Genomic DNA, 14,792 nt, shown 5'->3' with positions numbered 1-14,792 from the left:
AAAAGTTATTTTGTTTTAGTATATGTCAGTATGATGAGAACATATTAAAAAAATTTTAAGTTCCAGTTGGATGGGATAACAAATTATATTTTGTGGTCATTTAAATGAATGAATTCATTTACTGAGTTATTTTAAACCACTGCATATTGCTACTTGGCTACTCTCATTTTTTGTAAATGTTTGCAGATTAGAGAGCTTTTTTCCTCCCTATCCCCTGACCCCCGAAGTAAGCTTGGTTTACGTGTACTTCAGGACATGTATGGTAATAATCATATAGTAATGAACAAGATATTGGATTTGGTTGTTTTCTGATGTGTTTGTCATATGCTCATCAAATTTAGGTTTGGAAATTAATATTTTTGTATTGTTTATTATAATTTTCACTCAAGGTTAAGTTGAAAGAGGGGACTATGAGAAACAAGAATTACTAAACTAATTTATAAATTATGTATACACTGATATTTGTATAGTGGTTAAGATACTGGTACCATAATGCTTGGATTTCAATCCTGACTCTACTTTTCACTAGCTGTGTTGTGTTGGGCAAATTATATAGCCTCTCTGAGCCTGTTTATCCATCTGAAAAGGTGAAATTAGCAGGGGTTTATGAGAATCCTATGAATTAAATAAGTGAAGTGTTTTGAACATTCCCCGGCACATGTTAAGTGTTATTTTAGTATTAGCATTATTATTGCTAGTAATATTATTAATGCATTGAAGAAGGAACTGCAAATCTAGAAAAAGAGAATGTAGCATTGATTTTGTAGTAATATCTGATTGGCAATTGTTAATTTATCATGATTTGCTTTATAAGAAAATTAGAAGATAGTGATTTCTCTTGTCTATCTCAGTGACCAATTTATTTTTAGTAACATTGATAGTAAACTGGAAAACATCTTGTTTGGGTTCAGGCGAGTGTTTATTGATTTCATTAGTAAGGAAATACAAATATATGAAATATAAACAATTATATAACAACTTAATGCTATTTTCCAAAAAATTAGGGGGTTTTGGGTATATTTCTTTGTGGCTTAAAAAGTAAAGGCATTTTAGTTAGATACTTTTAATTTTTAAAAAATATTTATTGAGACTGTCATATGTGTATGGCACACTATGCTTGTTATTTGTGGGTATGAAGGAAAATAAAATTTGATTTACCCATGGAGGGTATTTAAAGCTAAATATAGAGAGTTTCTTCCCATGACTTCCCTACTTAATATGAAACCACTATTTTCTTTTAAAGTAGCGTCATTAGTATTGTACATAAATGATATACATTGTGAACTCACAATAAATATGATAAAAATAAACTTTTGCTTTTGTTATCCATAATCCTACCTATTAAAATCAATGAAGCTTTGATTCATCAAAACATTCAATATCATACATGTAGTTTATTTAGAAAAAATTATATAGATAAATATTAGTCATGTTACTGCAGACAGTATCCTTTCTGGGTTTGGGCCCTAATGCCTAGGCAGAAACTGCAATGGAGCAAAAAAGCCTCGCTAGCCATCTGATTTCCATATCAATAGCTACTGCCTGGGTGGATCAGGTGCTTTGCCTCCTGGATTTCCCTAGCTGGAAACCCGGGAATATCAGTAGTGCAGCAAAGATTCTAAACTTTTCCTTACATAACCGCTGTGAGTTTTTAAAAATTACAATCTAGAATTTAGTATCTGTTTTTATGTATTTCAGAAGGAGAAAGCTGCTCAAAGCAGTGGGAGTTACCCTGAGGAGGAATACAGGGTGTTGAAGGCAGAATTTTGAGTTTCAGTGTTTTCTCCATTCAGCTGCACCTTTGCTCCTCTTTTTGGTTCAGTCGTTGGCTGTAGGTGCTCCACAGAGCTTCTTCGTTTCCTAGATTTGGTGTATCGTTTTCCTCTTTCCTCTCCTTTCTGACTGCCTTGTCACAATGGTGAGAGTCTGGTGTTGCTGCTCCCCACAGGCTGCTCCAGTTCAGGCCCTATAAGACTGCTCAGACACCTCTCCTCCCAAGCTTTCTGTTATGTTTGCCCCCGGGGTGTCTTAGCCTTTTAGTTTAAACACACGGAGGAGGTAGTGTTTGAGCCGCCACTTAGTTTCCACAGTGTCTTACTCTTGGATATTTATATAAAGGTGACGTGGGGGTCCGGGTGGGGTGAAATGTGGGCAAGGGCAACATGAAGGCAGGAGGGAGGATTGGAGTTACAGCTTTTTTGATGTCAGCTGTGGCTTCAGTATTGGGCTTATATCCTCATTGGCTTTGGATCCCTCTTAGCTCTGACCCTTCTTACGTCTAAATTTCTTTCCACGCTCCCCAACCATCTCATAATATTTTGTCAGTATAATCATTATTTGCAGGAATGACCAGCCTTTCTTATTTCTCAGTATCAAGTAGGTATTGTTTCCAAAACTGGGTTCTGATTTTTCCTGCTAATTTCCCCAAAATGTGCTGCCTTTGAACCCTCTCTTGCCCTAACTGTAAGTAAATAAATGGTTTGGTGAGCGGTGCAAGGGTCAGATTTAATGGGATTAGGGTGCTTGTTCAAGGTAACATTAGACTAGGCTTGGGGAATCACGTTTGTCAGAAGGAACATGTGTGCCATCCCAGTCACTTTCCCACAGTGGATGACTCTCTGTAAAAATGATTGACCATCTTTGGCCACCTATCCTTACCTCACTTCCCTGCCCCTCTGCCAAAGTACTCTTCCTCGGAGCTGATGGACAGCTTTGTTTCCTTTTCATTTCAGCTGCAGATGAAGATATCCTCGCTAAAGGAAAACAGTCCATCAAGAGTCAGGCTTTAGGAAATCAGAACTCAGAAAACGAGATCCTCCTGGAAGGCGACGACGATACTCTGTCATCCGTGGATGAGAAAGATTTAGAGAATCTCGCTGGTAAATTCAGTGGTTGTGTGGATATTTCAGCTAGCTCTGGGCTAATAAGCATCTAATTACTTACTTTTTCATCTGTAACCGCTAGGACTACCAAGTTTATACACCTACAGTTACTTTACATAAAGATTGTTTTTGTTCTTCCAAACATTTTCACTCTAATCTTCAACACTGTTTCCCCCTTTTATTCCCCATTCTTTTCAGTTTCTTTACCTTCCTCATCTTTTTCTTTTATGAATAATTTTCACTATACAGGAAAAAAGTTTAAAAGCAGCATTAACAAAATTGCTTCACCCATGGGAGTTACCTAATCTCTGTAAAATGAGAGCTATAAGTAAAATTTTGCCAATTGTTTTGTAAATAAAGCTTGGAGGCAGATGAGCTATTTGCTTTGATATAGAGGTCTTAGTGAACATGCTGCATATCCATTTAGCTCTCTCAAAAAAATCCATTCCAAGAATGCTATCGCTTTTTACAGGATCCACATATTTTACCTGATGTAGGAATTTTGATTTGCACTCTGCAGATTTTCAGTTTTACTTCCCTTATGGGAAAAATTCTCTTGTTTAGCCTGAAATTTTAGTCATTCATTAAATGCCTTTTTTCTTTAATGCCTATGGCTCTCTCCCTCCAGGAGCAAAGTGTGAAGGATTCTACAATTTCCGTAGGTGAAAATTATACGATCTTCTATTTTGATAATTTTAATTTAAGAGAAAAGGCATCAGGAATTGTTCATTTATTGATATATTGCAACCTGTGAATTATAATGCAGTGAATTATAATGAAAAGCAAAAATAGAGGATGGTATCTTCTCTGATGACCATAAGCCTCTCTATAAAGTAAAATAAAATTAATTGGAGCACACTGTTAAGGGTTTGGGGCTGGGTGTAGAGAGTAGGCAGACAGTAGGATTCTCTAGCATTTTCCTTCATATCTATTTACCCATTTCCTCCTTTTTTTTTTTTTTTGCTTCTGTTCTTGCTACTAGTAATACATGCATACAGTAATAGAGGTGAAAGGGGAGTTTAATTATATAATCTTGACAATGGCAATAGGATTAAGAAGTAATCCACACTAATAAAGTGGTGTGGGTTAGAAATGAAGTGGAAATTGTCAGGGGTCTTCTGTAGGACCTGGGCTGCCCTAGCTCCTGCAGCTGTCTGCTTACCCTGTAATTGAATGTCTGAGAGTGATTGAAAAAATGTTATTTCTTCTCAGGATTACATGCTAATGTACAGAGGGCAAAGGAGACAGCAAAAGAACACATAGCTGCTTATTTCATCCATTTATAGGGATGAGCTTTGGGAAATCATGGCTGTTCTGCAGCTATCTGCTGCCCATCTGCAAACACAATGTATTTGTACATTGGGAATAGAGGGCAAAACCTGCTCTGATCTCCACAGAGCATCCCTTCTATTGTCCTACTGGCACACATTAAGATTGATGTGAGATTAAGGACCAGCATCCTCTAACAATCGATGGAAATGTCGATTCATCTGAATTTTGAAACACTTATTCACCCATTGATTACCTGAATAGGTGTACCATGTTTATAGGCACTATATTAATTCAGAACTATAAGTGCCAATCTTCTTTTGCTGTTTTCTTCACTTATAGGATTTGTACAGTCAAGAACTGGCATGGGATTTCAAATTCTTACTCTTTGTCTTTCTACATAAATATATACTTATTTATATAATATATATATATATATATGCAATTATTATTTTTAGTCCTTTATTTTAGGTTTAGCTTTAATATACTTTATGCTGTTCTATTTGTAGTGAATCTATTGTTTTCAGTAGCAGGCTGATTTGTCTCTTTGATAAGCCCTGTGGAGATTTGATTATTCCAATAAAAATTCATTCACTTGGAAACCCACCCTCCAGCTGTTTACTCCCAGAGTCCCTGAACTACACTAATATTAGATTTGGAAGCATTGAACAATATTTAACAGTGGAAAGGCAGGCTTAGAAAAGAAGTATTTTTACCAATCTTTCATGGGGTAAAGTTGTTATAGAAGAGGTTTTGTGTCAACCTGGCACAAAATCTTTATCAGAGAATATGGTGTAACGTTTCTCACTTCACTAATAAGCTAGTGATCTTTCTTGTAATCATGCTTCAGCCAAACTAAGCTAACCTCTGGCCTTGGAAGCCTATTGAGTCTTCCTTGCTCCTGGTGGTTGTTCCATGTTGTTTGATAGCCTGGGGCTTGTTTTCTAAATGGAATGTGGAAGGACTTATTTAGGCAGAGCCACCTTCTTACTAGGAGATAAGACCAAAGCTTTGCAGACTCCCTGTAAAATAATTGCAGCCTAGTTTACTGTTACCATGAACCTTCTACTATAAATCTCTTAGTAGGAGAATCCTAATAACTCTGCATTTTCAGAGGAAGATTTGGGGTTCACAGAATTTCTAAGTGTAGACAATCTGGCAGACAGTTTGGTGCTAGAGGTGATAATTTAAAAATAAAATTTCTGCTTGAATCTATTAGATTTTTTTGAAAAATGTCATTCCAATTTGTGTGGCTTGTCTTTTGCTTTTGGCAGGTCCTGTTAGCCTGAGCACACCGGCTCAGCTTGTGGCCCCCTCTATTGTAGTAAAGGGCACTCTTTCTGTCACCTCCTCCGAACTCTATTTTGAGGTGGATGAAGAGGACTCTAACTTCAAGAAAATCGACCCCAAGGTGAGAAGATGAGGAGTGGGTTTCCCTTTTAAGCTTTCTTTTCTTTTGATGGGATGGTGGGCTGCTGTTGGGTAGTATTGGCACTGATAAAATCTGACAGACTTGGTTTGAATTTCTTGCTGAATTGCTTCTGCCTATATGCAAGGCAGCGATCTTTAGCTTATGATTCCCTTACCAGCTAGTTAGATTATTGAAGTTCATTTAGATTCAAAAACAATTTCCACTTAATTGCGTTTATCATTAGCTCATTCTGGGGTTGGAGGAGAACCACAGGGAATATCGTCCATAAATATATTTTGCCACAAAGGGTCCAGGGTGAATTAAGCTACAAAATTCAGTGAGGTTGAGGGTGGAATTATTTTGTTTAGCCTTTATATTTTCTGGATATAATACCAATATATCACTCTCCTTGCTTTGTCCTCATGACTTACTACTCTGTTGTGCACGCAAGCATGTCTTGTGTGTGTGTGATACCTCTGTTTCCCATTACCTATAGTCGATTTTACAAGGCACTGCATAATTTCCTATTCTTAAATGAAAATGTAATTTCCCCTTTAAAATGTATTTCTGATTACTTCTTAGACCTTGGCAACTTTATTTTACTAAGAAACATTTGTGGCACAGCCATAAAGCCAAAGCTAGGTTTATTTCATGAAAGTGAAGGTAGAATTTGTTCTGATAGGAAACAGTCTCTTTTAAAAGGAGCAAAATAAGCAACCTGTAGAGAGAAGTGGCTTAAAAATGGAATTATTTATTTTATAGTCTGATAGCTGGTTTTTACACACATATTTTGAGTTTATTGGTGGGAAATTCTTTGGTTTTGTAATCATGTGAATTATTAAATTTTAGTGATTTAGAAGTATTTCAAAGCAATCATTGATGAAAATGTTACAATTTTATTTAAAACTTTACAAACAAATCATCCCTTGTCTTACTTGTGTTTCTAGCACTTCATTTCAGAATTGCTGCCTTTTTTAAGATAGGATTTGGTAGGCTGTATGAAAGGAAGGCTGTGTTGGGACTGTTTTGATCTCAATAATTCAGCTAATTCACTGTAGAGAAAACTTTAATTGTGAAATTACATCAACTGGAAAAATTTCCTACTTTGTTACCTGGCTGTAATGTCTGAAATTGTATTTTCATTTCTTTAGGAAATGAAGGTAACCAAAATTACCTAAACTCTCTAATTTATGGTACTTCGTATGTTTGAGAGGCTAAAATTTAATTCAGAATATTCTATTATGCTTTTGGACATATGCGGCATAGAATCTAAAATATAATGTAATTTAAAAGTGCCTAATGTAATTGTTCTCAAGATTAGGATTTCTGCCAGTCTTTGCAGTAAGGCTCTTTACAGTTATTTACTCTCTTTGAGAGAAGTTATACCCTTTATTTCTCTCTGATTTTATTCTGTGCAGCATCATTAAATTTATTTTTCCCCTACTACTTGTGTAATACAAAGATCTTTTAGCCTATTTACAGCATTTGTCTTGTACACTGCAACCTGCCTAATGTTATAGAAATCAAAGTTTTGCTAATTTAAAATTATTCTTAAAATTTTTCAGTTACTGGAAGAATTTTTTATTTTGTATAGACATTGGGGCTTTAAGGTATTTCGTAAATGAGGACACTTGTGTTGTGTTTTTCCTTTTTTGTTGGTGATACCTGCATTAAATGAGGTAGGGGAAAAAATACTGAATTTGGGGAATTGTTGTTCTTGTCAGAACTTAAAGACTTCTTCCTGGGATCATTGGAGGGAGATAGTGTCTAATGCTATAAATACTTGCATGCATAAGAAAAAAAAAAGGTCATTTTTAAGTTGTCATTTTTATCTTTTAAACTAAACACCGTGCCCTTAAATCATTTCTTTGTCAATGTGAGCACCTTCTACTTGCTTTGAAAATGTTCCTAAAAATCAGAACATTTTCCCCAGAGAGTAGTTCATTTTTATTATTTAAAAAAATCAGTATATTTGTCTGAACCACTTAGTATTACAGTGAGTTTGTTTTACATCTACAGGAAGAGAGATCAGAAAAAGATACAGTGTAGGTTGAAAGAGTAGAGATTATTTCAGAACTGATAAGATCAAAGTTTATATTTCTAAAACAAAACTATTTTTACTGGAATTTTTACCAAGGAATCTGAGAACTTAAGCCTCTTTTGTCAAGTGAACTAGGCATCAGATCCCTCAGTACCTTTCTTGTTTCTCATCCATCTATGCTGTCCTGTGGATCATCTGTCCATACACTCCCTCCCCGACACAAACTTCTTCCTCAGATCTTTAAAATTCCTTTTTAGAACATTTTTGTCTACATATCTCATTAATGGATTTTTCAAAAAATTAAAAGCTGAGTAATTCAAAGAATAAAATTTAAGTATTAAAGGGTAATATCTGACATGTATTCTCTACCTGTGCCTCATCATTAGCATATCTAATGGAGTATACTAAAGACAATATGAAGAAGACAAACCAAACCAGTTCCTTTGGGATACTTTCAGTTTTACTAATTATTTTATTTTTATTCATTTATTTCCTTGTATTAAAAAGAAATCTTTGTTAATTAGTTGAAGTGTTGAAACAAGTACATTGGATTGTTAACTTAGAAAAGCAGGAGTAATATACTTTTGCTGTTTGTAAATCCTTGAAACTAATTTTCTTTAGTTATAAAAATGGTATCAAAACCTTTCTTGTTTCAATTATCTATAAGCACCTTCTGAAATAATTCTGGGAATTTGATTTAAAAAAATGATCATAGTTATGTCATTTGTAACTAAACCTTAAAAAATTGAAGTAGTTTATAAATCTGGATTGTTCATATCACCATTTGCTGGGAAAAAGGAATGTTGCTATAACCATTTTTTTTTTCCCTTTTTGGTATGGTTGATTTAATTGATAAGTTTTCATTATTTAATCTCGAAGAGGACAAATAATTGAAAGAAAAGTATCAACCAATCATGTTAACTATTCAGAAAAGATCCATGAAGATTGCCTTTATTTTTGAGACTCGGAGTGGATTTTTTAAAATTACGGCATAAGAAAGCAAATCTCTTAATTTTTAAGTGAAATAATTTTTTTCTAAAACATAAAGATCAAAATCTTTTTTTCAAGTGTGAACAAAGATATTACTTTAAACTTCAAAATTTACAGAACAAGTAAAATATTATAGTCGAGTAAAATTAATACTTTCTCTTTTCCAAATATGGGGGGGACTTGTAAGCTTAAATTGGCAAAAAAATTTAAAAAAGGACTATATTTGTAAATTTGGCAAATTAGAGTTCCAGTGAAAGCTTTGCATTTAGTTCCTGAAGTTCATATCTTTACATTGTAAATTATAAATTGTGATCTCCTCTGCCTTCATTTAAGAATAATCCACAGTCAATTACAATGTAAAGTAATATTTTTATTACTGTTTTCAACAAGACTGCTTAGGGTGAGGGTAGGGGTGCAAGAAAGGGAGGGGCACAATCTGACATTGGCACTGAGATACATTTAACATCAGCAAAACTTTTTTTAAAAGAGAAATTTTACATATAATTAAATACTTTTTCTCACTTGGTGACAACATTCAGGCAACCCAAAACAAAATGAAATGAGAGGGAGAGGGAGAGGGAAAGAAAGATGAGAGAGGAGAAAGGAGAAAGGGAGCGAAGGAAAAGAGGAGAAACTACTATACATTGATTTGAAAATGTACCTTGGGTTTCATTTTGTGGTGGCAAAGCCCGATTGCTTCTTTTGTGTGACCTTTTAAATTCACATTGTTTGGAAGAAAAACGATCACTTTTGTGCAAGAATGTGATTTATTTTGGTTGGTTGGTCTGCTCTCTTTTTGTTTGCTTGTTAATTAACGAAGGTCTTGTGCCTGCTTCCTGTTTCTTTCAGGTGGCTTACATAAAAGTTTGTGTCCGGAGTTTCTGCCTTTGGTCGCTGAGTTGTGTGTGTTGTGTGTTAGAGAGCATTCCGGTCTGTGTCGCTTTTCAAGCAGTCCCCAGCACCCTATAGTTTGTCCAGGCTTTTGGGATTGGTGAGAATTTCCCTGGCCAACCTCCAGGTCTGCTTGGCAGCGCTCTCCAGGGCCGAATGGGGCTTGCCCTGGAAAAGGTCGAGGTTGGGCAGAAAGTAGTGAGGGCAGCGGCGGCACTGCAGGCAGGAGATGAGCTGCAGCAGGATGCCGTTGAGCCGATCGCCCAGGCACGCCTCGTCCCAGTCCGTCTCCCGCGGGTGCTTCTCGCACTCGTACAGCAGCAGCGTCTTCATGTGGTAGTTATTGAGCGGCTGGCCTGGCAGCTCCAGGTGGCGGTCCCGCAGCGTCTTCAGCACCGAGAGACACTTGTTTCGGCAGCCGCCCATCAGCAGGCGGTTCTCAGCCTCCCCGAACTGTAGCACCCAGGCATCGCTCTCCGCGGAGCTCTGCTTGCCGGTCAGGGAGTAGCACTCCTTCGACAGCAAGTTGAACCCTTCGGCCTTGACCTCCGCCACCCGGTTGGGGCCAGGCCAGGGGATGTGGGGCATAGGCCACTGCGCCGCGCTGCGAGGCCAGATACCGGTGCACTTGAACGCCGGAGTGATTTGCACCACGTAGCGCTCCCTGATGCGCAACTTGACCTCGCTGGTGTCTGCGATCATCTTGACCACATCCCGGTAGCTGCACTTGTCCACCGCCTGAGCCACCAGGGTCTGGAAACGTGAGCGGATCTTTCGCGCCGAGAGGTAGCCGGACGCCGTGATGAACTCGACCCAGAGAGACATGCTCCGCTTCCGCCCATCACTCAGTTTGAGCACTGCGCAGCCGGGCAGGGAGCCGTCGTCCACGAAGTTGAAGACGCCCATCTGGTTTAGGTAGAGCACCACCTCGAATTCTGTGGGCGAGATGACCTCCAGCCCCTCGTAGCGGGCATCGATCTCGCTCAGGGAGCTGATGAAGCGAGGCTCCTGTACCTCCACCTCCTTGAGCACGTCCGAGACCACCTTACAGACCTCTCGGATGGTCTTGGCGATGGCCGCCTTGCGTGCTTGGCAGCGCTCGGTGTAGTATTTATTGAGCTGGTAAACCAGCTTGGCCTGAGCGGCGATCATGTTGGGGCACAGGTCCGGGCTGTACACCGGCGTCTCGCAGTACGTTGAGGGATCCAAGGCTCACGCAGTGGTGGTGGCCCTGCGGCTGGCGAAAGAGGCGTCGCGCTTCCCCTGGCCCCACTTTCACTCTTGTTTTCCACCTGGACTGACCGGCTGATGCGACAGCCGCCTTGCTTTTTCTTTCCCCTCTTTAGAAACCTTTTTTCTTTTCCCGAAATAAGGGGGGATGGCAATCTTTGAAGAAGAAAAGTACCTGCTGGGACCTTTTTGCTTGATATGTAAAATAAAGATGTGCTGTGAGAGAGATGAAGGGGAGGGGGGAGGAGAGGGGCCGAGAGAAAAATTCAGGTTACCAAGAGGTTAGGCTTAGATGTCTACAGCCGAGATTGCCCAAGAAATCTGGAAATGAGGTCTTTTAAGTGCCCAAGCCAATTTAAAAATAAAAGCGAAACATTCAGTGTTTCATTCTTAAACTTCTCTCCCACGCTGGTACTTCTTCACTCAGCGTAGGTGAGTGCCTTTCTCCTCACCCTCCCCCAAATGGAAGGTGAAGGCCGTAATTAAGGTCCTGAGAGCAGCGACTGCAGCTCTGTCCGCGGCACACTTGGAGGTTTGCAGACGCCCCGCGCTCTCAGCTTGACGGTCTGCTCTCTTCTCAGGGGGTCGTGTCGTAGCGGTTTTCCTCTTTTCCTACTGGAGGCGTTGTTTGGACTGGGTTTGTTTGTTTGCAGTGGTTGCTTCTTGTCTTTCTCTAGGTGCAAACCGCTGGAAGTTGTTTGATATTCATTTCTGCTTCGTAATTTATAATTTTGGCCCTCACAGAATCTATTCTAGTGTGACGAAGTCGTTGCTTGCGTTGCATCTGGGGTTTAGTTATAAGGATTCAAGGGTTTTTCTTCTCCTCCCCCTTTAGGTTGCCTGTGCAGATTCCACTTTCTGAGTCGTCTCTCCCTCCTCCCCTCCGACGTCTCTCTCCTTTTCCCTCTCCCTCCCTCTTTTTCTCTCTCCTCCCTCCTTTTCTCTCTCTCCCTCTCTCTCCTCCTCCCCCCTCCTCTCCTCCTCCTCCTCCTCCTCCTCCTCCTCCTTCTTCTTCTTCTTCTTCTTCTTCTTCTTCTTCTTCTTCTTCTTCTTCTTCTTCTTCTTCTCTCTCTCTCTCTCTCTCTCTCTCTCTCTCTCTCTCTGCCTTGCTGTTTCCTGGAGTTATTTAGTTTATGAATGGTCCAGGGCCATCATGAGGGGGGTGGAGCTTCAGTTCCTACAATCGCTTTCCGAGCTGTCAGTGCTTTAGCCAATCCCAGAGAGAAGACAGGCATGCTTGGCAGACAGTAGCAGCCACCGCTGCACTTGATAAAGAAAGGGGGTAAGAGAGAAGTAAGAAAATAGGAGGAGATAGTAGAAGTCAAATGCTCACACATATTTTACAGCCCCCTTCTTCTTTATCCTCTCCTCTTATCAGTTGCAAGGAAGAAAAAGAGAGTCTATGTAGAAGGGACTTCCTGGAGATGGCTGGAATAACGCGCGAGAGAGTAGCAGTGGTTGAGAAAGGTTCACTTTTTTTCCCCCTACCAATATTGTGCAGAAGGTGCAAACTCTGACAAAACTATTTTTGCTTGAAAGCAAATAGAAGGAAGAAGGGGAATCTGGGAAAGAACCTACATTTTTTCTAGATTTTCTCCTTTGGCAAAGTCTTCCTCCCTTGTCTTCCCCTTCTTTCCCATTGTTGCCAAAAGCCAGAGCAGTATGTGTGCACCAGTTGGGCTGTGTGGTGGAGTGGATTTGGGGTGAAGGTTTATGAATATAAATCTCTTTTCAGTAATTTCCATATGCTGTTGAAAAACTGGGGCAGGGTAAAAATAGTGCAAGCACCTTGTTTGATAATTACTTCATAATTAAGATTCAGCTATATTTTATGCTATTTCTTTATTAAGAAGACTAGCTATTAGAGAGAAAATAGGTCTAAGTTCTGAGAAAGAAGGCTACTCTATATATGGTAGAATATTTCTGGACATACTTTTAACATAAGCCACTAAAATTGTTTTAAACAACAAAAACGAAGAGAAGTAAAAGTGAACCCAAGTTTTCTTAAAATGTTAAATGTTGTAAATCTAATTTTGAATACACTCTGAGGCAGTACAGAGTTTCACTTGTAAAATGATTTTATTTTCATAATTGACTGTTGCTTTTAAAAGACTTCACTGCTGCAAAAATCTATAACTATCCTGTTATTGATTACACAGATGGCTTCACTCCTCCCTTGGCATTTCAGTGAAACTCATGCATGTGCTTTTAGTATATGTGTTATACTTTCAAGCTGTACCCCTTGTAGCCTTTCCCTACTTTTGGATGAAAGAAGCTGTACCAGTGTTTCTGATTTGCTTAGTATTGAGGGTTTATGTTTGAATCTCAGGTGTCTGGATACTGAGTCTTTTTAAGACAAATCAAGTAGATGGAATTATTTTTAGATAGATTTTGGACATTGTATTCTCTGATAATGACATAAGAAATAAAAATCAATGAAGCCATCTGGGCAAAGACTTCCTTTTGCAAAACCCGGTGTGCCTGCGGCTTCTGCAAAACCCCTTGGGAGGACTTGCGGTGCCTTCTTAAAAGCTGGACCGGGTCAACCTGGATTCAGTTGCATAAGGAAAGTTTATTTCTCTCCACCTACTTGATGTCAGACACTTGGACCTCTTGGTTCCTTCTTAGATGTCTGGAGCGGACCACAGATACCATGTCACGCCCTTTCTAAAGAACGGGTTGGCTTTTTAAAATCCAAGTCGGATTTTGTGTAGACTGTGTCTTCAGTGGCCAGGAGTGGGGAGCACTCGGAAGTCAGACGCCCCAAGCTCGGCGCAGAGCTTCAGTCGACTTCTCCTTTAGTGGCGGGGAGCTGGGGCGGCCGCAGGCTCCAGCCCTCCCGGGCCGCAGCCTGCATCCCGCATCCCGCATCCCGCATCCCGCATCCCGCATCCCGCATCCCGGAAGGTCGGCCGCGGCGGCCCGGGCTCCGCACGAGTGGGAAGCCAGAGCCCGTGGGCAGCCCGGCTCACGCCGCGAGGTCAGGCTGGCGCTCTGGGAGCCTTGCCCGGCGGGAGGGGCTCCTTGCCGCGAGCGCTGCGACCGGCCGGAGAGGGTCGGGGGCAGTTCCTGGGCGGAGACTCGCGTCGGGGCAGAGGGTGCGCCCCCCCCCCGCCCCCCGCCCCCCGCCCCGGGCCCTCCCGGTGCCCGCCGCTTCCGAGCGGGGCAGGCCTTGCGCGTGCACCCGGCCGGCCCGCGGCGCGCCTGGGAGCGCTCGCAGGAGGTCCCGGGGGGCCGGCGCCGCCACCCCAGGCCCGTGGGCAGGCGCCCAGCGCCCAGCGCCCTGCTCCCTCCGGCCCCGGCGGGCGGCCCAGGCCACGCGGCCCTCGCGCCGCGCTCCCCGACGCCCACTCCTCCGCCTGCCCGGCCCCGCGAGCGCCTCCAGGGTTCGTGGCACCCTCGCCCCGGGGTTTCTCCACTCTACACGGAGGCTGAGGGATGATAAAACGTTACAAATGTTTTGATTTAAAAACAATTCATTACCAATTTACCCTGTCTAAGGTAGATGCTGTAGTAAATAATAAATCAGTTAAACAAAGGCGACTTTAATTTATTGCCGGGGCACTAATTAGAAACATCATTCGAGCAATAAACTTAAACACTTGGAGCAAATAATGCCCGCTTGCCCGTTGCCTCCCCCTCCCCCACCCCGCTCGCCCGGCCGCCTCTGCCCTGAGAGCCGCTTCAGCTGTGTGTTTGCGGATCCGCTCTTCCTCTGGCTGAATAATTGAAGGGGGAAACGGTATCCGAGGAGGCTGTAATTGAAGAGCCCCTGTCACCTCTGCTTTTATGTATGTTAGTATAGAAGTCCATCAGCAGCTCCTTGATGGTGTATTAAAACGAAGTGGCAGCCCCTTCTGCAGGAGATACCGTGTTCTATTAAAGGAGACCAAGGGAGAGAAAGAAACTCTAGAGGCTAAAAGCCACTTCAAGTCTTCAGACCGATTGATCTGTATTCTCTTGTTATAATCCGTCTCATCATACTTGAGTTAATGAGGCAAAAGAGGGGGAGAGAAATCTGATGGTCCTTGACAAATTCATTAGGGAGGCTGCAGGACATTTTATTTGACTGTTAAAC

General features: G+C 41.1%; 2 protein-coding genes across 11 annotated transcripts in view; one reads left to right on the top strand and one right to left on the bottom strand.

The window, feature by feature from the left end:
• LRBA (LPS responsive beige-like anchor protein) overlaps positions 1 to 14,792 on the top strand; it is a 729,491-nt gene that overhangs the window by 447,279 nt on the left and 267,420 nt on the right. For all 10 annotated transcript variants that reach the window (XM_072724802.1, XM_072724799.1, XM_072724798.1 and 7 more), the window contains exons 39-40: positions 2,733 to 2,879; positions 5,426 to 5,562. In XM_072724802.1, coding sequence (XP_072580903.1) covers positions 2,733 to 2,879; positions 5,426 to 5,562 — 284 coding nt within the window. The remainder of the gene's footprint in view (positions 1 to 2,732; positions 2,880 to 5,425; positions 5,563 to 14,792) is intronic.
• Positions 8,943 to 11,816, bottom strand: MAB21L2 (mab-21 like 2). The gene has a single exon (XM_026016606.2). It carries the CDS (start codon positions 10,634 to 10,636, stop codon positions 9,557 to 9,559), a length of 1,080 nt encoding a protein of 359 aa, XP_025872391.1. The 5' UTR covers positions 10,637 to 11,816; the 3' UTR covers positions 8,943 to 9,556.

The sequence above is a fragment of the Vulpes vulpes genome, chromosome 10 (assembly GCF_048418805.1).
Source record: "Vulpes vulpes isolate BD-2025 chromosome 10, VulVul3, whole genome shotgun sequence".
NCBI lineage: Eukaryota > Metazoa > Chordata > Mammalia > Carnivora > Canidae > Vulpes > Vulpes vulpes.
This window is presented reverse-complemented; position numbering and strand designations above follow the sequence as displayed.

Excerpts from the sequence above, each read along its gene's own strand:
- MAB21L2 (XM_026016606.2), bottom strand. The coding sequence starts at position 10,636 with ATGATCGCCGCTCAGGCCAAGCTGGTTTACCAGCTCAATAAATACTAC.